The sequence below is a fragment of the Alosa sapidissima genome, chromosome 19 (genome assembly GCF_018492685.1).
Source record: "Alosa sapidissima isolate fAloSap1 chromosome 19, fAloSap1.pri, whole genome shotgun sequence".
NCBI classification, from domain to species: Eukaryota; Metazoa; Chordata; class Actinopteri; order Clupeiformes; family Clupeidae; genus Alosa; species Alosa sapidissima.
This window is the reverse complement of record NC_055975.1, coordinates 32,004,763-32,028,368: the sequence shown is the minus strand read 5'-3', so window position 1 is coordinate 32,028,368 and position 23,606 is coordinate 32,004,763. Positions and strand designations below refer to the sequence as shown.

Here is a 23,606-nt window from a genome sequence, read left to right as displayed (position 1 = left end):
GAAAACTGAAAAAAATGTCAATGTCAAAAAATCATTTTCGAGAATGAGGATTAAATACTGGACATAGATTAAATATTGCTGTTTTTCCTTTGTCTCCCTCACATTTTCATCAGTAAACAAAACCATATGATTTACTTAATGTTATACAAGAACAGAATAGAATTGAACAGAATTGAGTTCAGACTTGAGTTCGGTATTTTGAGTCCGGCCCTCCTAAACAGTCCCAGTTTGTCATGTGGTCCCTTGGGGAAATTAGTTGCCCACCCCTGCTATAGCGTAATAGAGGTGTATGTTGAAAATTAACCACAGACACAGTAATTTATAAAAAAAATAAATCATTTATTCCCCCCTCCCCCGAAATACAAAAGAAATACAAAAAGAAAGATGGCAAGAAAAATGTCAGTAAGCCTTAGTTTTTTATTCAGGCATTTTCTAGGTCAACTTCTAGGTCAGTCTTTTTACCCAGGCATTCTTGAGGACAGTCTTTTCAGTCAAGAAGTCTCTATGACTAATATTTTTTTTTTTTTTTGTCAGGCAATCTTTAAAAATGCTCAGTCTTATTCAGTGCGACAACTTGGACAACTCGGTCTGTTTAGACAGTCTCTAGAAATGCTTTTTCCCAGAAATAATTTTTACTTAGGTAGTCTAAGACACCTCAGTTCTTTGTTAAGGTAGTCTCAAGAGCTACACTGTCAGCCTATTTTTAGTGTATTTTTTGCTTATACTTGGAGAGGAAAACTGTTTATTCAGGCAGCCCCCTGACAGGACCCCCAGTTAATTTACATTGGCCAGTGGGTTGTCTGGTGTGTGTCTATAGTAACCTCAGTTCTATCCAAACGTCCTCAGTATTTTATTGGGACTGTCTCTTACCAAGGTTAGTGTAACATCAGCCAACCAGGGTGGATGTTGTTTTTATTCTGGCAATCACTAGGCCAGCTCATTTTTGAGAGGATGTTTTTATTTTTGGCAATCTGTAGGCCAGTTCTTTCTTGGGTGGATGCCTTTTGTTCTGGTGATCTCTAGGCCAGGTCATTGTTGTCTGGGCCCTCAATGTTTTTTTATTTTTTTATTCTGGCGATCTCTAGGCCAGCTCATTGTTGTCTGGGCCCTCAATGTATTTTTTTATTCTGGCGATCGCTAGGCCAGCTCATTGTTGTCTGGGCCCTCAATGTATTTTTTTATTCAGGCGATGTCTAGGCCAGCTCATTCTTGTCTGTGCCTTCAGTGTGGTTTGAATCAGGTGGAGCTGGAGTGGGGGAGAGCAGGGTCCTGCGGTGGCCGTAGGTGGCCTTCATGATGCCCGTGGCGTTGTTATCGTTGAGGATGTGCTTGTGCTTCTGGCGGTTGAGCGACTGCACCAGGCCAAGCACCACGGCAGCGAGCGAATATTGACCGGTGGCGCGGCGCGGCTGAAGGCCCAGTGGGCAGGGCTGCTGGCGGCCTGTCAGGAAGTGCGTGCAGATGGGGCCCTCCTGCTCGCTGATGCCACGCACGTGCACCGGGCCGCGGCGCTGGAAGGCGAAGCCTCGCTGGCTCAGGATCAGGAAGGTGTCGTGCGGCAGCTGAACGCGCCCACTCACGCCCGTGCTGTCCATGCGGCTCGCCAGGTTCACCGTCTTACCCCAGATGTCATACTGCGGTTTCTTAGCACCTATCACCCCAGCAACCACAGACCCATGGGCCATGCCTGCCAGGTGTAAACACACAACAGCATATTAGGGGTTTACAGGTGAGGGGGGTTACAGGTGAGGGTGTGTGTATATTAGGGGTTTACAGGTGAGGGGGTTTACAGGTGAGGGTGTGTGTATATTAGGTGTTTACAGGTGAGGGTGTGTGTGTATTAGGTGTTTACAGGTGAGGGGGTTTACAGGTGAGGTGTGTATTAGGTGTTTACAGGTGAGGTTGTGTGTATATTAGGGGTTTACAAGTGAAGGTGTGTGTATGAGGACGTGTGTGGGTCTATGCTTGGTGTTATGGGACACTGGGTAATGTAGTGTGGTGTTGGGTAATGTGGTGTGGTGTTGGGTAATGTGGTGTGAGTAATGTGGTGTGGTGTTGGGTAATGTGGTGTGGTGTAATGTGGTGTGGTGTTGGGTAATGTGGTGTTGGGTAATGTGGTGTGGTGTTGGGCAATTTAGTGTGGTGTTGGGTAATGTGGTGTGGCTCACCGATGCGCAGTTGGAAGTTGTTGAAGGAGTGTGTGTTGATCTCCTGGATGCTCTCATTCAGTGCTAAGGCAAAGTCTGCCAAAGCACACAGGTGGCCCCAGCGATCCTCACACTGCTGCAGTCACACACACACACACACACACACACACACACACACACACACACACACACAGACAGATACCAGATACACACAGACAGATACACACACACAAAGATTCATACAGACATCCCCATGCACATGTAACACATACACACACACACACACACACACACACAAAGAGAGCAAAGACAGAGAATGGCCTTATTATCTTCTCAATTTGTCTACAGCTGTGTGTGTATAGAGGGTTGTGTGTGAGATAAGATGCTCAAGATAGGAGATAAGATAGCTTATTGTGGGCAGAGTAGTCGGCATGCTGTTGCACACCAATACTATCAGGGCAGTTCCCTTGCTTTCTATTGTGGGCCAAGTAGTAGGCATGCTGTTGGCGTGCTGTTGCTATGGTGGGCCGAGTGGTTGGCGTGCTGTTGCTATGGTGGGCCGAGTGGTTGGCGTGCTGTTGCTATGGTGGGCCGAGTGGTTGGCGTGCTGTTGCTATGGTGGGCCGAGTGGTTGGTGTGCTGTTGCTATAGTGGGCCGAGTGGTTGGTGTGCTGTTGAGGTGGTCGGGAGTATTGGTTGTTTTCTATGCCACGGCATCGCGTGTACTATGCCACCGGAGTAGTGTATGTTTAATTATGTAAATATATATCTGGATTTGTTACTGTAAATGACTGCATGATCCCACTGCTATAGTATATAGATAATATAATAAACTTTATTTCTTTATTGTGGCATGTTGAGGTCCCTTATTGCATCACACTGCAGAATAAAACACCTTCACACATGTTACACGGTTGCCATGCCTACAAAGGAATGTACATAGTACGTCATGACAACAGTAGACCTCATAGTGAAAGACATACTGTATCTAACCATTTCCCACCCTCAGTAAGAACGTACATAGCACGTCATGACAGCACAGTAGACCTCATAGTGAAAGACATATCAATCAATATACCATTTCCCTCCCTCAGTAAGAATGTACAAACGTTCTCGTGTAAAACCATCCATGTTTCAGCATTGCAATTGTAATTCTAATACTTTCCTACACCAGCTTGTTGTAGTAATCAATGAGGAGTCCAATGTTTTTTTTAGGTAGACTGCACCTCTAGCATTCTAGCATGGAGAAGGCTTTCGAGATCAAGATCATTCAATGCCAACCACTCCTAAGCACCATCTCAGAGCTAAGCTATAGATGTGTGTGTGTGTGTGTCCACTCCTAAACACCATCTCAGAGCTAGGCTATAGATGTGTGTGTGTGTGTGTCCACTCCTAAACACCATCTCAGAGCTAGGCTATAGGTGTGTGTGTGTGTGTCCACTCCTAAACACCATCTCAGAGCTGAGCTATAGATGTGTGTGTGTGTGTGTCCACTCCTAAACACCATCTCAGAGCTAGGCTATAGGTGTGTGTGTGTGTCCACTCCTAAACACCATCTCAGAGCTAGGCTATAGGTGTGTGTGTCCACTCCTAAACACCATCTCAGAGCTAGGTGTGTGTGTGTCCACTCCTAAACACCATCTCAGAGCTAGGCTATAGGTGTGTGTGTGTCCACTCCTAAACACCATCTCAGAGCTAGGCTATAGGTGTGTGTGTGTCCACTCCTAAACACCATCTCAGAGCTAGGCTATAGGTGTGTGTGTGTGTGTGTCCACTCCTAAACACCATCTCAGAGCTAGGTGTGTGTGTGTCCACTCCTAAACACCATCTCAGAGCTAGGCTATAGGTGTGTGTGTGTGTGTCCACTCCTAAACACCATCTCAGAGCTAGGCTATAGGTGTGTGTGTGTGTCCACTCCTAAACTCCATCTCAGAGCTAGGCTATAGGTGTGTGTGTGTCCACTCCTAAACACCATCTCAGAGCTAGGCTATAGGTGTGTGTGTGTCCACTCCTAAACACCATCTCAGAGCTAGGTGTGTGTGTGTGTGTGTCCACTCCTAAACACCATCTCAGAGCTAGGCTATAGGTGTGTGTGTGTGTGTCCACTCCTAAACTCCATCTCAGAGCTAGGCTATAGGTGTGTGTGTCCACTCCTAAACACCATCTCAGAGCTAAGCTATAGGTGTGTGTGTGTGTGTCCACTCCTAAACACCATCTCAGAGCTAGGCTATAGGTGTGTGTGTGTGTGTCCACTCCTAAACTCCATCTCAGAGCTAGGCTATGTGTGTGTGTCCACTCCTAAACACCATCTCAGAGCTAGGCTATAGGTGTGTGTGTGTCCACTCCTAAACACCATCTCAGAGCTAGGCTATAGGTGTGTGTGTGTCCACTCCTAAGCACCATCTCAGAGCTAGGCTATAGGTGTGTGTGTGTGTGTCCACTCCTAAACACCATCTCAGAGCTAAGCTATAGGTGCAGACTACTTGTTTTCATATTCCGCAGCCTAGGACACACACAGGTTGGTAGTAAGAGGGCTGCAACAGAGGGCTAAACGGCTTACAAAGTACTGTGCCGTTTGTGCTATAGTTGGCAGCCACCACATATGGCGGAGACATTGTTATTTATACCCATAAGAATTGAGTAGTATGCTTATACACTGGTTCATAAGTTTGTGTGCATATTATATTACATTTTTAATATTTGTGTCCCTGCTCCACTTTTCTACATGCGGACATATATAAATGGTTAAAATGTGCACCTGTTTAGGCCTGAGACGGCCATGTCAGTGTGTGTGTGTCCGTGTGTGTGTGTGTGTGTATGTCTGTGTGTGTGTGTGTGTGTGTTTAGGTGTGTGTGTGTATGTCTGTGTGTGTGTGTAGGTGTGTGTGTGTACCTGTCTCTCTGGGGATAGGCCTGAGACGGCCATGTAAGTGTGTGTGTGTCTGTGTGTGTTTAGGTGTGTGTATGTCTGTGTGTGTGTGTGTATATATAGGTGTGTGTGTGTGTGTAGGTGTGTGTGTGTACCTGTCTCTCTGGGGATAGGCCTGAGACGGCCATGTAAGTGTGTGTATGTCTGTGTGTGTGTGTGTGTGTAGGTGTGTGTGTGTACCTGTCTCTCTGGGGATAGGCCTGAGACGGCCATGTAAGTGCTGCCGATGGTCTTGATCTTTTCCACATCCTGGAACCGCTCTTCCCCCAGCAGCTGCAACAGGTGTGTGTGTGTGTGTGTGTGTGTGTGTGTGTGTGTGTTAAGAACATCATTATTCTCTTATCAAACAATGATGATCTTAAACTAGCTGTTACTCTCTTATCAAACACAGTGATGATATTAAACTAGACGTCTTATCAAACAGTGACGATCTTAGACTACATGATACTCTCTTATCAAACAGTGACATTCTTAGACTACATGATACTCTCTTATTAAACAGTGACTGAAACTGCAGAGCTAGGCCTACTCTTTTTCAGCTTAAAAACCTGTTGATTTTTCCTGCTTTCTTCCCTCATGTCTTGTAAGATACAGTATAATATCCACTAATATAAAAAAGTTGCTTGTTTTGTAACCTGTTGTATTGCAATATAGGCCCTATTCATTGCATACACTCAAAATGTTGTATACAGGTTATTTAACAGCTAAAGTGGCTAAATAGCCTATTACTAAAATAAAAATGTTTAAAAATAAAATAAAATAATATGCGGCCCCAGACAGCTATCCACACCCAATTTCTGACCAAAAATTACAAAGAAAAGGCTGCGGAGCCCTGGACTGGACGTTACTCTCTTAGATAGATAGATAGACAGATAGATAGAGATAGATAGATAGATAGACCGATAGATAGATAGAGATAGACAGATAGATAGATAGATAGATAGACAGATAGATAGATAGACAGATAAGTATAAGTATATATACTCTTTTGATCCCGTGAGGGAAATTTGGTCTCTGCATTTATCCCAATCCGTGAATTAGTGAAACACACTCAGCACACAGTGTACACACAGTGAGGTGAAGCACACACTAATCCCGGCGCAGTGAGCTGCCTGCAACAACAGCGGCGCTCGGGGAGCAGTGAGGGGTTAGGTGCCTTGCTCAAGGGCACTTCAGCCGCATCCTACTGGTCGGGGTTCAAACCGGCAACCCTCCGGTTCCAAGTCCAAAGCGCTAACCAGTAGGCCACGGCTGCCCAATGATGATCTTAAGACAGATAGATAGATAGACAGATAGATAGATAGAGATGGATAGAGATAGACAGATAGATAGATAGAGACAGATAGATAGAGATAGATAGATAGATAGATAGATAGATAGATAGATAGATAGACAGATAGATAGAGATAGATAGACAGATAGATAGACAGATAGATAGATAGATACTTTATTGATCCCCAAGGGGAAATTCAAGATCAAACACAGTGATGATCTCAGACTGGACGTTACTCTCTTATCAAACACAGTGATGATCTTAGACTAGATATGACTGACCTCATCAAAGTCGGTGATGATCTTAGATATGACTGACCTCATCAAAGTCAGTGATGATCTTAGACTAGATATGACTGACCTCATCAAAGTCAGTGATGATCTTAGACTAGATATGACTGACCTCATCAAAGTCAGTGATGATCTTAGACTAGATATGACTAACCTCATCAAAGTCAGTGATGATCTTAGATATGACTGACCTCATCAAAGTCAGTGATGATCTTAGATATGACTGACCTCATCAAAGTCGGTGATGATCTTAGACTAGATATGACTGACCTCATCAAAGTCAGTGATGATCTTAGATATGACTGACCTCATCAAAGTCGGTGATGATCTTAGACTAGATATGACTGACCTCATCAAAGTCGGTGATGATCTCATTGAGGAGGCGCAGGCACTCCACTCCCTGGTTGTTCATCTCCGTCTGGGAGTAGAAATCAGCGAAGCCAGGAATGGAGGCAAACATCACTCCCACCGCCTCATAGGACTGGGAATACAGCTCCTAAACATCACACACACACACACACACACACACACACACGTCTACTGTCATATTCGTGTTATGAATTTACTCATGCATTTATATGGAGGATTCTTTGAGTGCCTTGTGGTAGTGCTTTCACTAACAGTGGGGATAGCTGTAGTTCTTCTGTTTCACCAGTAGGTGGGGCAGTGCTTTCACTAACAGTGGGATAGCTGTAATTCTTCTGTTTCACCAGTAGGTGGGGTAGTGCTGTAGTTCTTCTGTTTAACCAGTAGGTGGAGCAGTAACAGGGAAAAGCTGCAGTTCTTACCTCGTTATCACGGTCCTTCTCCAGGAAGTGTCGTGCAACGTGTGAGGGGAGGATATTGCGCAGCAGGTTCTCGTTGTGTTCACGGATCTCCCGCATCTCTCCGATCTCCTCCTGAGCCTGAACACGCCACAGGAAGTCCAGCCGTGCTGTGTATTCCAACTGGACAAACAACAACAACAACAACAACAACAACATGATTAAAGTAGCTGCAGCAGCTACATCAACCATTTCAGCCCCATGTTACAGAGGAGACCCTAATCTAGCCATGTTAGAGAGGATGCCATCAAGGATAACGGATTAGGAGACCCTAATCCGGGTGAAAGGATAACGGAGACCCTAATCCGGGTGTGAACCAAGATCTACTTTTAAAGTTGACAGTATCCCGAGATACAAAAAATCTTTCTTGGTCTCTCAACTCCTCCAGTCTGATGAAGAAGGCACATCAACGCCTTCGCTTTTCTATGGATAAGAAAGCACACCTATGTTCCATGTACTGTGCGTGTGTGTGTGTGTGTAGCTGATATGGCCCCTCATGAACGGAATAACACGAAACGTGGCATAAATTCAGAAGGGGTCATAATGATCCTACACTACCATGGAGAGCATACTCACAAACTCCACCTCTGTAATGATCCTACACTACCACTGAGAGCATACTCACAAACTCCATCTCTGCCACCATGGAGAGCATACTCACAAACTCCACCTCTGCCACCATGGAGAGCATACTCACAAACTCCACCTCTGCCACCATGGAGAGCATACTCACAAACTCCACCTCTGCCACCATGGAGAGCATACTGACAAACTCCACCTCTGCCACCATGGAGAGCATACTCACAAACTCCACCTCTGCCACCATGGAGAGCATACTCACCATGGAGAGCCCACTCACAAACTCCACCTCTGCTACCACTGAGAGCATACTCACAAACTCCACCTCTGCCACCATTGAGAGCATACTCACAAACTCCACCTCTGCCACCATGGAGAGCATACTCACAAACCCCACCTCTGCCACCACTGAGAGCATACTCACAAACTCCATCTCTGCCACCATTGAGAGCATACTCACAAACTCCACCTCTGCCACCATTGAGAGCATACTCACAAACTCCACCTCTGCCACCATGGAGAGCATACTCACAAACCCCACCTCTGCCACCATGGAGAGCATACTCACAAACCCCACCTCTGCCACCACTGAGAGCATACTCACAAACTCCATCTCTGCCACCATGGAGAGCATACTCACAAACTCCACCTCTGCCACCATGGAGAGCATACTCACAAACTCCACCTCTGCCACCATTGAGAGCATACTCACAAACTCCACCTCTGCCACCATTGAGAGCATACTCACAAACTCCACCTCTGTAATGATCCTACACTACCATTGAGAGCATACTCACAAACTCCACCTCTGTAATGATCCTACACTACCATTGAGAGCATACTCACAAACTCCACCTCTGCCACCATTGAGAGCATACTCACAAACTCCACCTCTGCCACCATTGAGAGCATACTCACAAACTCCACCTCTGCCACCATTGAGAGCATACTCACAAACTCCACCTCTGTAATGATCCTACACTACCATTGAGAGCATACTCACAAACTCCACCTCTGTAATGATCCTACACTACCATTGAGAGCATACTCACAAACTCCACCTCTGCCACCATTGAGAGCATACTCACAAACTCCACCTCTGCCACCATTGAGAGCATACTCACAAACTCCACCTCTGTAATGATCCTACACTACCATTGAGAGCATACTCACAAACTCCACCTCTGTAATGATCCTACACTACCATTGAGAGCATACTCACAAACTCCACCTCTGTATGGAACCCACCTTAAAGTTAGGTTACTAAGACCATAACTTTAGAATGGTTTGAGTACAATAAATATTTTAATATATAAATATGAATAAATATGAATAAATAGCAAGAACAAGAGGCTGAGTTTACATGATTATATGTATTTCTTTTTCATTCTCTTTTTGGTCTGCTTGAAAGTGAATGTATTCTAAACGACTTTTATTTTGGTACAGTCATCTCCTAGGTGACGGGTTTGTTTTTTCACTCGAGACTCCACTTGAATGAATTTGATTAAAAGTGATTGATAACCCTCTTAAGAAAAATAATACTCATGTGATAATCTAATTTTTTCTAAATCTACCTATTGTATCGAATCATCTTACCTTTCCTTGTACCTATTTTTCTATGTTTATTGTTGAAGCTAGAAGACCTGTGTTTTTGAAATCTCGAACTCCAATTGTTTTTTTATGTACACTGGAACACTGGATGGCGAGTCAGTCCCCTTGGATCGATTGAACTGTTCTGCCCTTTCATACTGGATAACCAACCCCCTGAACTCGACCCCTTGGATCAACCCTGACCTCTGTTACAGTGGTGCCGTAGACCCGGATCATGGGAGTGAGGATTTAGGGAGGTGAACTGAGCTAGCATGCTAGTTGCGCGTGTAAATCCTCACACCCCTAACCTTAAGAACGCTTCTAACCGCCGAGTTGAAAGCCTGGGCTTTTAGCTCAGTGGTTAGAGCGTTCGACTCCCATGCCGGTGTGTGTGGAGGTGGCGGGTTCAAGGGCCGTGAGCGGCGGACGAATTACGACCTCTGTTACACTCTCTGTCTCTTAATTACGACCTCTGTTACACTCTCTGTCTCTTAATTACGACCTCTGTTACGACAACTGCAACGCTGCTGATCGCAAGCACTACAAAAAGTAGTGAAATCTGCCCAAAGGACTATTGGCTCCCAACCCCCCTCCATTCTCAACACATATCATAAACACTATACAAACAAAGCCAAATCCATTGCAAAGGACGCCACCCACCCAACCCGTGGTCTTTTCAGTCTTCTTCCATCTGGCAGGCGATGCAGGAGCGTGCGCTCCCGCACCAGCAGGCTCAGGTACAGCTTCTTTCCAGAGGCTGTAACACTGCTGAACAAAACTTCACCTCCTGTCTAGCATTCGCACTTTAGCTGTTTACTTGGGTAAATAGAATAAAACAGGGAACTGGAGAGAAAGGAAAATCGTCTGAACAGGGCAAACAGCCTCATCTCCACCAGGGGGAATTATTACTCTGGGCCAGAGTGCAAGCAGCCTCATCTCCACCAGGGGGAATTATTACTCTGGGCCAGAGTGCAAACAGCCTCATCTCCACCAGGGGGAATTATTAATCTGGGCCAGAGTGCAAGCAGCCTCATTTCCACCAGGGAGAGCTGTTACAGTGGGCAGTGCTTCGAATTGGCCAGCTTCACTCGCGGTCCGCGCGTGGGATCACGCGGTATCACGCGACTTTAATTTGTATTTTTCCAGTGAGACGCTGCAACAACCCAAACAACCGGTAGATGGCTCAAGTGAGCAGGGTGTCTCGTAAAAAGAAATGGAGCCTGGAAAACCCTACACAGACTTCACTACAGACTTTAGCAGACTGGTTTAGAAATAATGTAATAGCCAGAAATATGCCTGCCCTAATAAAGAAATATTTGGTTAACTGCGAGTGAATCCCGTTTGCAGCCGTAGAGACGCAGGACAAATTAAACATTCTGGTTTTCTCCGAGTGCAACGATGATAGACAGACATCATTTGGACAAAATATAGAGTATTAACCTCCGTTGCTCAGCCAAATGCCTTCCTGTTACGTCCTGTTATCACGGAGTTAGGCCTACAGGCGATAAACGATTTTTGATGGTCACAAGTTTACTTCATTAGGGACTGTTCATTATTTATTTAAGGGGCTACCGGAGGAGTTTGGGGAGCATTAGTCCAAAAAGACGTGACCCTCCCTCGCCAGCAATACATTTTTCTATGACCCTCCAAAGTGATTATGAAAAAATCACTGTCAACTTTTTCCGGGTTTATCGCCTACTGTATTTTAACGTTTTCACATATTTGGCCATAAGCCGTTTATCATAGGCTATCACGAAACCAAACTACAAAGGCGAACACTTTAACAGGGGGAATTAATTGGGCATGAATCATGCTGAACGCTATTTCGCTACCTTAGAATAATAAGGTTCTATCTGCGTTTTGAGTAGGTACAACCGGGACGATTGAAACGGGGACGAATGAAACATTCCGGTTTTCTCCGAGTGCAACGATGATAGACAGTCATCATTTGGACAAAACATGGAGCATATTAACCTCCGTTGCTCAGCCAAATGCCTTCCTGTTACGTCCTGGTATCACGGAGTTACGAGCGATAAACGATTTTTGATGGTCACAAGTTTACTTCATTAGCGGTTTATTTTTTTGGATTATTAAAGAGTGTTTTTCATTTAAAGGTTTGACTTCGTGCTTATTCAGAAGAGCATTTAGTGCTCTCCCCAATCCCAGACGTTCACATTGCATGTTTGTTTGTAATGGATGCAACCGCGAGATAGGCTATGCGTTTGACAATAAGTTGTTAACAGAACCAAGACATATAGCCCAGCAGCAATCTAGGGACTGATCGTTATTTATTGAAGGGGCCACCGGAGGAATTTTGAGTGCTTCAGTTGGAAGTTGCATGACCCTCTCTTGCCTGCTAGAAATTGTTCAATGACCCTCCGACAGAATTGTTAAAAAAAGACATGACCCTCCCCTGCCAATTGTCTTCCGCCCGCGCCACAACCACACACTTTGTGATAACATTCTTAAATCAATCTTTCCCGTGAGCTTGCATGCTACCAGTCCTTCCTTTTCAAATGTGTTGCGCCTGTTTGCACAATTTCACAAATAATCATATGTGATTAATAGTATGACAAATAATCCCTGTGCACGGGGACCGAAACAATGCATGCCAACTTTTTCCGTGTTTATCACGTATTTTAACTTTCCCCGCTGTCTTGCCGTTTTAATGTTTTCCCGTAGAATATCCTATATTTTAATACTCTCATAACAGCCCTGCCATCGGGCCTGTCTCTGTGTTGCCCTGTTGCTACCCCTTGCCCTTCCAACGAAACAGATGTCTTCAAATCATCGTTTTCCTTGCTTGAAGGCGAACTTGGAGTGATGTTAACCTATTTAAGTTTAACGGCGCGATTGCAGTGAGAGCACGATTCATTGGCGCTTGCATGTTCGGCCTTATGTCTACGTGCGCACCTGAGGCTACTCAGCTGCAAGAGAAATAATTTCCCCTCTTTGTATGTTCACTGCAAGTTGGCCTACCATAACTTACCAACTCTGCACTGTAGACTGGCTATTTATATTTTTCTGTGAAATAAGCAAATGTATTTGTTCAACTTTATGAAGCAGAATTACGCATAGGGTACTTGGAACATAATACATTTGACAAAGGACAGATGAATGTTGCTAGTGACAAAATATTAACTTTCAGTGTTTTACGATGTCTTTGTCATGGGGAAGTGTTTTTCCCCATGCATTTATTCTAGGTTACTGTCAGTGACTGCCGTGAGAGAAGCGGGTTCTGTGTTTCGTTCATGTCAGTGACTGACGCGAGAGAAGCGGGGTCTGTGTTGTGTTGTGTTGCGTTGCGTTAATTTATTTTCATTGGGCATACCGTGCCGTGCCGTCCACAGCTCTTCAGTTCTGACAAAGCCAAAATTACTCCTTTTGAAACAATGAGTGCAGGAGGGGGGGGGTGTCCCAAGCAGCTTTCAGCCATAAGGCTACTTTGAGAACATTTCAATTCACCCGACACTAATATTCAAAATGTTGAAAACTATTTCGGCATAGCCTATAAAGCAGTTTAATTAAATGGCATGTTAGTTGTAAACAAACGAGCTACTTGGTGAGGTTTGGCCTCACAGATGCGCTCGTGCCTTAGATGGCAGGAAAAATCTTCACGATAGGCCTATTAACTAACCACCCGATTCACGTTGGCTGGGGGGAAGGGGGGCCATCAGACAATTGTGCCCAGTTAATCCGGCCCTTCCCCCAAAAAATCACACCTTCCCACCTCTGACAGCTTAAAAGAAGTCAAGAGGACTCCTTACTCACAGACCTATTCACAAACCTGTGGCATTTTGCCGTGTTTTGAAATCCTATGCAGCTACAGGAGCTTCCAATCGCGAGGAAGCAATTTTGCATTGTAGGCATAACTAACATGCAATAACGCCGCCAACAACAACCAAAACTAGGCTAGTCATTGTCAACATGTAAATTAAATGTAACATTATTGTGAATCAAATTAAAATGTTCTCTTTTGCAAACGTAGGCATAGTAACAGAATAATTTAATAATGTTACAAGATACTACATCAATCCGTATGTTTCATTGGGCTACTAGGCTATTTGTTTTGCCTTGATTCATTTAGGCTAGGCCTTTTTATTCAGGGGCCATATTCACAAAGAATTTTAAGGCTAAAAGTAGCTCCTAACTGGCGAATTTAGGAGCAACTCCTAAAAATAATGGGCGTGTCACTCCTAACTTTAGGACTCCTAATTTTTTCACAAAAAGTAATTCACGAAGCATTTTAGACCTAAAAGTAGCACCTAAGTCTGGGACAGCTTAAGTCGAGAGGACTCCTAACTCACTAAGACCTATTCATAAACAGCTTTTTTGTGGCATTTTACGTTGCGATGTTTTGAAATAGCCTATGCTGCAACAGGAGCTTCCAATTGCGAGGGAACAATTTTGCATTCATAAAAGGGATGCAATAACGCCACCAACAACAACACAAACTACTCATTGTTAACATGGAAATGAAATGTAACGTTTCATTGTGAATCAAATTAAAATGTTCTCCTCTTTGCAAACGTAGCCTAGGGATATGGTGACAGATTAATTTAATAAATGTTGCAAAGGTAGGCTACTGCATCAATCCATAGGCCTGTTTCATTAGGCTACTAAGTTATTTGTTTTGCCTTACTCTTTATTCATTTAGGCTAGGCCTTTTTATTCAGTTATTAATCATCTTCCGTCCTTCACACTACTTGTGTAGCGCACGCATTCTCCGACCTGTCACCTGTCAGTCATCATCGGAAGAGAGGTGTTTGGAATTCCCGCGTTACAATCGTCAGCCAATCAAGGTGGTCACTTCAGTCAAGCTCGTGCATGAGTAATGACGTCATCCATAGCCACGAAGACTCACTCCTAGTTTAGGAGTTGTCTGAAAGGCTTTGTGAATAACTTTTAAGAGAAAACTCCAATATAAAATCTTTAAGTGCGATTTAGGAGTAGCCTACTCCTAGTAGTAAGATAAAAGCCTTTGTGAATAGCCTACGGCCCCAGTTATTCATCATCTTCCGTCCTTGTGTAGCGCACGCATTCTGAGACCTGTCACTCATCATCGTAAGGGAGGTGTTTGGAATCATGCCCGCGTTACAATCATCAGCCAATCAGCCAATCAAGGTGGTCACGCTTGCCCATTTACCCAAATTAATGGTCGAATATTACTGATGATCATTGTTATTTAAGAACATGCAGTGTGCGTAGGGTACCAAAACATCTTGCTCGTAAAAAAGCATCATAACGCACATTCTGGCGGGTCTGTTATTTACTGTAGGCTGCGCAAACCACATGCCATATTTTGGGCAAGCCTGCATTCATTCATTCATTCAACCTTTATTTATTCTCGGAGGGTCATTGAGGGAAGCCCTCATTTTCAATGAAGCCGAAATTACAGAAGCGAAGCAAAGCGCTCCACAAACAAGACAACATTCGAGGCCTTCTGCACAGCTGTATCGCTGTGTGGAGCGGAAGCTGCACTGAATACAACAGGAAAGCCCTGCAGCGCATAGTGAACACAGCTGGAAGGATTATTGGTGCTTCACTCCCCTCCCTGAAGGACATTTACACCACCCACCTCACCCGCAAGGCGACCAAAATTGTGAGTGATGCAAGTCACCCCGCTCACAATCTGTTCGATCTACTGCCCTCTGGGAAGAGGTACAGAAGCCTGCGCTCCCGCACTACCAGACTCACCAACAGCTTCATACACCAAGCTGTAAGGATGCTGAACTCTCTCCCTCCTCTCCCCCCTCCACCCTCAGCTACATAACATCCTGGACATTGGACCCACAAATGGCCGCGTGCACTACTCCACTTGCACACTTGCACACTTGTACACTTTACAACTTGTTGTTGTTGTCCTGAAAACACAACACATCTGCTGCTCTTACATAACTTGCACCACTATGTCACTTTCTTTCTTACTTAGGTCAAACAGAACTACACAAGCCTTTTATTGGCCTGACTTTGCACTAGTATTTTATTGACTGTCTATGCACAATTTCAACCAAATTTTGCTGCTCTTATTTTTTTCATTATTATATGTGCCCTCTTATTTACTTACTTTTTTGTTTACTTGAATGTTATGTTTGTCTGTGGACTTAAATTGATAAAATATGTCTTGTCTTCACCGTGGGATAGTGAGAAACGTAATTTCGATCTCTTTGTATGTCTGGAACATGTGAAGAAATTGACAATAAAGCTGACTTTGACTTTGACTTTGACTTTGAAGAATTTTATATAAAGCCTGCGCTGACAGTAATCCTCCTGCCCCTGATAGGCCTACCACAGCTGTGGATAGTGTGGAATGTTCAAGTAATAACACAATCCAATGTGTGTCTCAATTGTCCCCCGCTGACCACCTCACACATTTTTCTAGATTTTGCAACGAACTTACATGACACAATGCCATAAAATATGCCAGTTTTAGGACACAGAATAATGTTTGTAATGATACCAGGTAGGCCAGGTATTGTCGAAGGTGCATGGTGAAGTGAAATTCTTACTTTGGAAAACAAACATTTGCCGATATCATCGCCGATCATCAGAATATTGCAATAGATTCTGTGTTCTGGACTGCAGGTAACTTGTTATAAGCCAGTGGTTCTCAAACTTTTATTTCATTCCCCACTTTGATCAAGGGGCATGACTGATGATAGTGGAGATAACGTGTTATCCCGAGGCTTTTGCAAGTCAGCATCTTCGACGGTAGTCTATTAAAAATTAAAAAAAGTTTTCGATGTCCCAAACGGAGAGCCATACTTTATTGTTTTTAACGATCTCTATGCTACTCACAAAAATGTAGGCATGGGGACATGATGAAGTAGGTTATCCAACTGTCGTGTGTTAAATTATTGTGATTACGAGCCAGTGGTTTTCAAACATTATGTGTGACTCGGACATCTAACTAAATGCAACAGGCTCATATCGTCCTCGCATTCGCAAAATGAGGACCAGTGTTTTGTCAAATTGCAAATAGCTATTCGTTTTAACTATTTTTTTTTTATGATAGTAGCCTATACAAAAAGCACTTTATACTATCTTAATATTGGAATATGGGGAGGGAAGTGGCGCGTCTGCAGTCAGCCAAATATGAATGTAATTCTGCGGCATAAAGCAGATGTAATTGTTTACAGAAAAATAAAAATGACATGTCAAGCAGTCAATTGACTACATTGCAGTCAAGAAGTAGGGCAAATTCATTTACGAAACCAAAACGTGGGTCATAGTTGTCTAAGCCTCTATTGCGTAGCCTGTTAAAAACGTCGCCAGATAGTATTACATCGGCAACAACATTGTTTTCTGCAGAAGCCTACCCAAGGCTACAGATTAATTCTGAACAGTTCTTTCTCTACTGGCTCAATTATCACACCACTGTTTTGATTTGCGTAGTTGCGTTAACCCCAACACTGACAATAATGTAGACAGCAAATTTCGATTTTCGTGTAGTCAAGCCTTAAGCCATACCCAAGTAGCCTAAATCGAGGTAATGTTTAATTATGCATGATTTATTTTGTTATTGAATTCGTAGGCTGGGATTACTCTCGGCAACAATTATGTAAGGGACGGCAGGCAGAGCGATGTACAGTGGCAGAGCGACGCACAGTGGCTGAAAGTGGTACTAAAGCTTCTCGCAGCTTCACGCCGCGTAATGCGCGAATGAAGTGGTCATTTGAAAGCGATGCCCACTGTACAACACCCAACATTTATTAACCCTCTAGGCGCCACTGTCGAGTTTACTCGACAAGATGCGGTACTGAATAAAACGGCCGATTTAGTCAAATAGGGTGTCATATTTCGTTCGACATCCACTCCACTAGGTGGCAAACATGTCATACGTCATCCCCGAGTCCGAAAAAGGTCATGGTTTAAACAAAACTTTTGAGCTACAGCGCACTGAATCAGTGTGTGCAATACCGGAGCTAGTGTGCGTGTGAGCCACTTAGTCAGAGCGATATTGTCAACGTTAGCGAGTATTTGCATTAGATTATCGTCTAATGGCATCAAAAAAGTTTACCTGAAATGAAGTGTTGGGTCTTCTATTCGCGGACCCTGATTCTGAAGGGGAATATCTGCCTTCAGGAAATGACGGTGATTCGTTTAGTGAGGCTTCAGATGCGTCCCTGCCTTCAATGATGCAGCTGGACAAAGTGAGAGTTTACTCCATAGTTTAGCTTACACCAAGCACAAACGTTGAATCGTTTGCCCAATGTCACTGGTGGGAATAATGTTTCACGGGTTCGGAGCGTTCATCAGGAAGTTAGCAGGGTGTTAGTGGTGTGGCGAACAAGGCTGGAGGTAGCCTAATAGCGCTAGCTTCTGTCTTTTGCCTCTCCACAATCGCGACGACAGTAACGTGGTGGAGCCTTTGTCTAATGCGACTGGGTATGTTAGACGAGGTCGAAGTGCTCATAGGAGAGTTAGGGGGGAACGTAGTGGCAGTGTGGGGAGTCGCAATGAGAATGACAGTAGGCCTAGTCCGAGCTGCGCAAATTCTCTCCACTCGGCGCGCGCGAGGCTGGCCATGCTGCTCGCATGGTGGAGGTGGTGACACGCTCTCTCCCTCTCCCTCTCCCCCACACACACACACACACACACACATTAGGTCATGCATAGTCTATCACAAGATGATGGGAATGCCGGCCCTGTATGGATAGGGAGTCATTATCTCTACAGCAAAAGGCCTGCTACATAAAAAAAAAAATGTCAGCCATTTATTAGTAATGATTTACACTGTTGATTTGCTATCTATTTACCTGATCATTTAGGACATACACTATGTGTTCCTTTTTGTGTGTTCATGTCCTTGTGATGTGTGTGTCTTTGTCAGCTAAAAAAAAAACAACAAAAAGAAAAAAAATACTAACATTGTCTCTTGTCTTGTCTCGTCATCTCAGTCCTGATCTGTGCCTTGCTGTGGCAAATGAGCTTTTGAACTAAACAGGTCTTGTCTACTTGTGTTTGTGTGTCATCTGAATAATCTATATGTGCCCCATACATGGAATCAGAGTGCCTACTGTATGTAGTAATCTATCTAACAGCAAAAGGCCAGTCTACCGCTACATGCATTTGGTTTGTTTCGGCCATTTATTAGTAATGATTTACACAGTTTGTTCACTACTTACTATTTACCTGAGCATTCAGTATTGTGCAATATAGCATACAGAAGGTGAGGGACATTTTGGGGGGAAAGAAGTGGTGCATTTTATCATTCAAACATGCGACTTTTCATGAAAATTCTATAATCCAAGATGGCCGCCACCATATGACGTCATAATATGCTAATTAGATATAAACATTTAATCTCTACATAAACTTTGGGTCATCCTTAATATTTCTCTAATTTACAGAAAGTCTCTATCTCTTATCACTTTTAAGATATAGCCTTTTGAAATGAAGATGTCAAAATTGATTGTTTCGGAAAAAAACCTCTGGCGCCTAAAGGGTTAAATCTGTGTGTGTGTGTTTACTTCTGTGTGTTTACTGTATGTGTGTGTGTATTTTGTATTGTATTTGTTACATAGATACTGTTGTGAAACATATTATGTATATGTGTATTCTTATCACAAAGTTTATTCTTATCACATAGTGTATTCTTATCACAAAGTTTATTCCTATCTTACACCATGCGCTTCTCTTTTATTAACCAATGTGCCCAGGAGTGTGGCAATTAACGACCTAAGGTGTGGTCTGGTGCATTGTCTAAAAATCGTTATCTTATACCATTTAAAAAGCATTATGCCACTGACCAAGACAAACCTGGTCTATAGCGAAAGGCACAGCTGAAAACGCACGAGATGTAAGGAGCAACTCCTCTGCAGAATAAATGTCCATAGTTTTTTTTATTCAGTCAGTCATTCAAACATTATAAGGGTAAGTGTTGCTAGTTGCACTGCTTGCTATTAAAGGGAATGACAGATGTCATTTTCATTGGTTTAATGGATGTTATGCCCAAAACACACCCATGACTGATTAAGAAACATAAGAACCGCCTTTTTTGTGCCAAGTGCCCAACGTTTGATAACAAAACCACCTCGAATGTGGACTGGACAAACCTCTAAATGTATTTAAGCTATTCGCCAGTGACCATGCGTTTTAGATCGCCAAAATAGGGCTCTATGTCATGTTTAAACTTCATTGTGCAGCTTCATAGAGAGAGAGGAATTGAGCCTACCTGGTCTGATTTGATTCGGACCTCTTGGTCCGCCCGTGGCCCATTGCGCAAGGTGCATTAAGAATTGTTAGGCTACACTGATAAGAATGTTGTGCATGACTGAAAAGATAAAAATAAATTCCGGTGATCCTCTTTGGTTTTTTAACTATATGTCTAAATTTTAGAGATGCGCCAATATGGAATTTTAGGGCCGATAACGATAACCAATATTTATCGCTCTGTTGTGGCCGATACCGATATGATAACCGATAATAATACCCTTGAAAAATGAACTGGGGACAGCATTTAATAAGCATCACCACCAATAACGAACAGAACTCATGATAGTCCTCAATAGAACAACATCAGTCAACAAAATAGCAGTAGTCTAGGCCTATGCGTGGCTCCTTTAAGTGAACCTGATGACAGTGAGTTGTGAGTGAGTGGCCAGCTATGGTGTGTGAATCATCTTCATATCTATGGAGTAAACGCATCTTCATATCTAGGGAATAAACGCATCTTCATATCTATGGAGTAAACGCATCTTCATATCTAGGGAATAAACGCATCTTCATATCTATGGAGTAAACGCATCTTCATATCTATGGAGTAAACACATCTTCAAACGCATCTTCATATCTATGGAATAAACGCATCTTCAAACTCATCTTCATATCTAACGCATCTTCATATCTATGGAGTAAGTACGCGTTTTCATATCTATGGAGTAAACGCATCTTCATATCAATGGAGTAAACGCATTTTCATATCTATGGAGTAAACGCATTTTCATATCTATGGAGTAAACGCATTTTCATATCTATGGAGTAAGACTGGGCAATGCATAAATTTGGTGACTGGATTAAAGCAGTTATGTAATCAAGTGTGTAAGAGCATTCATCTTTGTTTTCAACTCGCACGTTCAGCTCGGTGCACCCTCAGGAGCCTCGAGGTGGACAGTCAGAATTCCGACCAAAAGGGGGCGTGCCTCAGCTCAGGGATTATTGCATCACACGGACTGTTATTACTGACAGGCACACCACTTTCAGAATTAAGTTGGCGAGATGTCAGAGAGCCAAGACACCGTCCGTAAAAGGCAGAGAATGTCCAAAGTTTTGGGATCATTTTAAACTTAGAGAAGAAGACAAGGTGCAATGTGTCCACTGCAAAGCAGAACTGGAGTATCAAAACAGCAATCAATGATAATTCAACATCTAAGCCGAAAGCATCCAGTTGTTAACAGTATAGTATAGTATATATTCCCGTGAGGGAAATTTGGTCTTTGCATTTATCCCAATCCATGAATTAGTGAAACACACTCAGCACACAGTGAGGTGAAGCACACTGTAATCCCGGCGCAGTGAGCTGCCTGCTACAACAGCGGTGCTCGGGGAGCAGTGAGGGGTTAGGTGCCTTGCTCAAGGGCGCTTCAGCCGGGTTCGAACCGGCAACCCTCCGGTTACAAGTCCGAAGCGCTAACCATTAGGCCACAGCTGCCCCAACCAGCTGACACAAGGCAACGTAAACACTGATGTTAGATGATTTAATGTGTTAGCTAGTTAGAACATACGGTATTTGTAGCGGCTGTAGCCTAATGTCGTAAGTCGATATGATATTAGGTTGTGGAAATTTTAAAGGAACCGTATGTAAGAAATGTATTTCAATTAATCATAAAATGGCCCTGATATGTCACTAGACATTAAGAAATCATGTTAATTTCAAATACTTATATCACTGACAACAGTAGTCTGGCCAGGATATTGTCATTTAAAAAGTGAAGTTGCAGCCCTCAACTGATGTTGTGTTTTGTCATGTCATGTTGTGTTTTGGCCTGATGCGCCACCCTCTACCTATCTACTAATCACAAAGTCAGTAGTGTTTCGGCATCTGGGTTGGCAACCTCGAGTCAGGAGGGAGGGGGAGGGGATACACTGCTCTAAAGTAATTTGAAAGTAATTGCAGTACCAGTTTTGGCCACAATCTTACATATGGTTCCTTTAAGTAGTAAACTAATTTATGTAAAATTGCAAGTGAGCAATAAGCTACACCAAAAAACTCATCACACACACTCATCTCATCTCTCTCTCGCACGCACATACATACACACACACTCCTTGTGTTAGGTTAGGCTACCTATCGCCTACCCCAGACATAATTATAGTCCTTACAAAAAAAAAAAAAACGCATTACCTCAAGTGCCAAAACAAAATATTTGCAGTTCTTATGCAGGAAATAAAGTATTTTGGACTGCATAGTAGCCTACTGTAGGCCTACAGAAATGCAGTATTTTGCACATGACAATACTAAAGCACTGCACTGTAAAAACTGCAGTTATTCTTTGTAAGGGAGGTTATTTGGTAGTAATGGTAAATGCTGCAGATGCACAAATTTACATAAAACAGATATATTAATTTACTTTGAAGTGACTAGGGCTAGTTTACAGCATGACATTTGTTATGCATATTAATAAATTGCACTTAATAACACAGAATTATTTTTTATCCGATTACTTGATTAATCGATGAAATAATCGCTAGAATACTCAATTCCAAAAAGAATCGATAGCTGCAGCCCTACACATATTCTAACATAAACCTTGTGTGTGTGTGTGTGTCATTTACCCTAGCATAGATAGATAGATAGATAGATAGGGGAAATTCAAGAACCGTGTGTGTGTGTGTGTTTGTGTGTATTTTTCTCTGTGTGTACAGTATGCGTGTGTGTGAGTTTTTGTGTATTTTTCTATGTGTGTGTGTATGTGTGTGAGTTTATGTGTATTTTTCTATGGGTGTGTGTACAGTATGTGTGTGTGTATCTGTGTGTGTGTTTGTGTGTGTGTCATAAAGGAGGGAATGCAGGAGAGATACTAAGACACCCCTCATCTTTTACATCTGAGTCTTTTACCAAAGCAACAAAGCCCTTCATTAAAGGTGTGTGTGTGTGTGTGTGTGTGTGTGTGTGTGTGTGTGTCATAAAGGGGGATTGCAGGAGAGATACTAAGACACCCCTCATCTTTTACATCTGAGTCTTTTACTTCACCAAAGCAACAAAGCCCTTCATTAAAGGTGTGTGTGTGTGTGTGTGTGTGTTTGTGCATGTGCATCTGATCTCAAGCATCAAAGAAGATAATTCAGCAGAGTGAATTTAAAAGTGCCCTCAGATGCAACACACACAAAGGAACACACACATGCACACACACACACACACAGACACAAGTACACACACACACACACACACACACACACACACACACAAACCTGCTGTCCATGGTAGAAGACTGCCAGCAGAAACATGGCCATCAGGAGCAGTGACGTCTCCTTGGTGCCCAGAAAACTCCTGAGGAAACACACACACAAGTCAGCGTGTGTGTGTGTGTGTGTGTACCTGCTGGTGGGGTGCAGTGTATCGTAATGGAGGAAGAGGGATGTATGTGTATCTAAGTATAAGTGTATATATACTCTTTTGATCCCATGAGGTTAATTTGGTCTCTGCATTTATTCCAATCCGTGAATTAGTGAAACACAAACAGCACACAGTGATCACACAGTGAGGTGAAGCACACACTAATCCCGGCGCAGTGAGCTGCCTGCATCAGCAGCGGCGCTCGGGGAGCAGTGAGGGGTCAGGTGCCTTGCTCAAGGGCACTTCAGCCGTGCCTACAAGTCGGGGTTCGAACCGGCAACCCTCCGGTTACAAGTCTGAAGTGCAGTAGGCCACGGCTGTGTGTGTCGTAGGAGAGAAAAAGGGGTGTGTTAGTGTGTGATAGATAGATAGATAGATAGATAGATAGATAGATACTTTATTGATCCCCAAAGGGA

The 23,606-nt window shown here is 43.4% G+C and overlaps 1 protein-coding gene across 2 annotated transcripts in view; it reads right to left on the bottom strand.

Annotated features, from left to right (window-relative positions):
- Window positions 1-349: 349 nt before the first annotated feature.
- Window positions 350-23,606, bottom strand: part of adcy8 (adenylate cyclase 8 (brain)) — an 88,334-nt gene continuing 65,077 nt past the window's right edge. For both annotated transcript variants that reach the window (XM_042071355.1, XM_042071356.1), the window contains 6 exons: window positions 23,046-23,124; window positions 7,428-7,586; window positions 6,989-7,135; window positions 5,257-5,349; window positions 2,169-2,283; window positions 350-1,687 (listed from right to left, as the gene is read on the bottom strand). In XM_042071355.1, coding sequence (XP_041927289.1) covers window positions 1,194-1,687; window positions 2,169-2,283; window positions 5,257-5,349; window positions 6,989-7,135; window positions 7,428-7,586; window positions 23,046-23,124 — 1,087 coding nt within the window. In that variant the 3' untranslated portion in view covers window positions 350-1,193. The remainder of the gene's footprint in view (window positions 1,688-2,168; window positions 2,284-5,256; window positions 5,350-6,988; window positions 7,136-7,427; window positions 7,587-23,045; window positions 23,125-23,606) is intronic.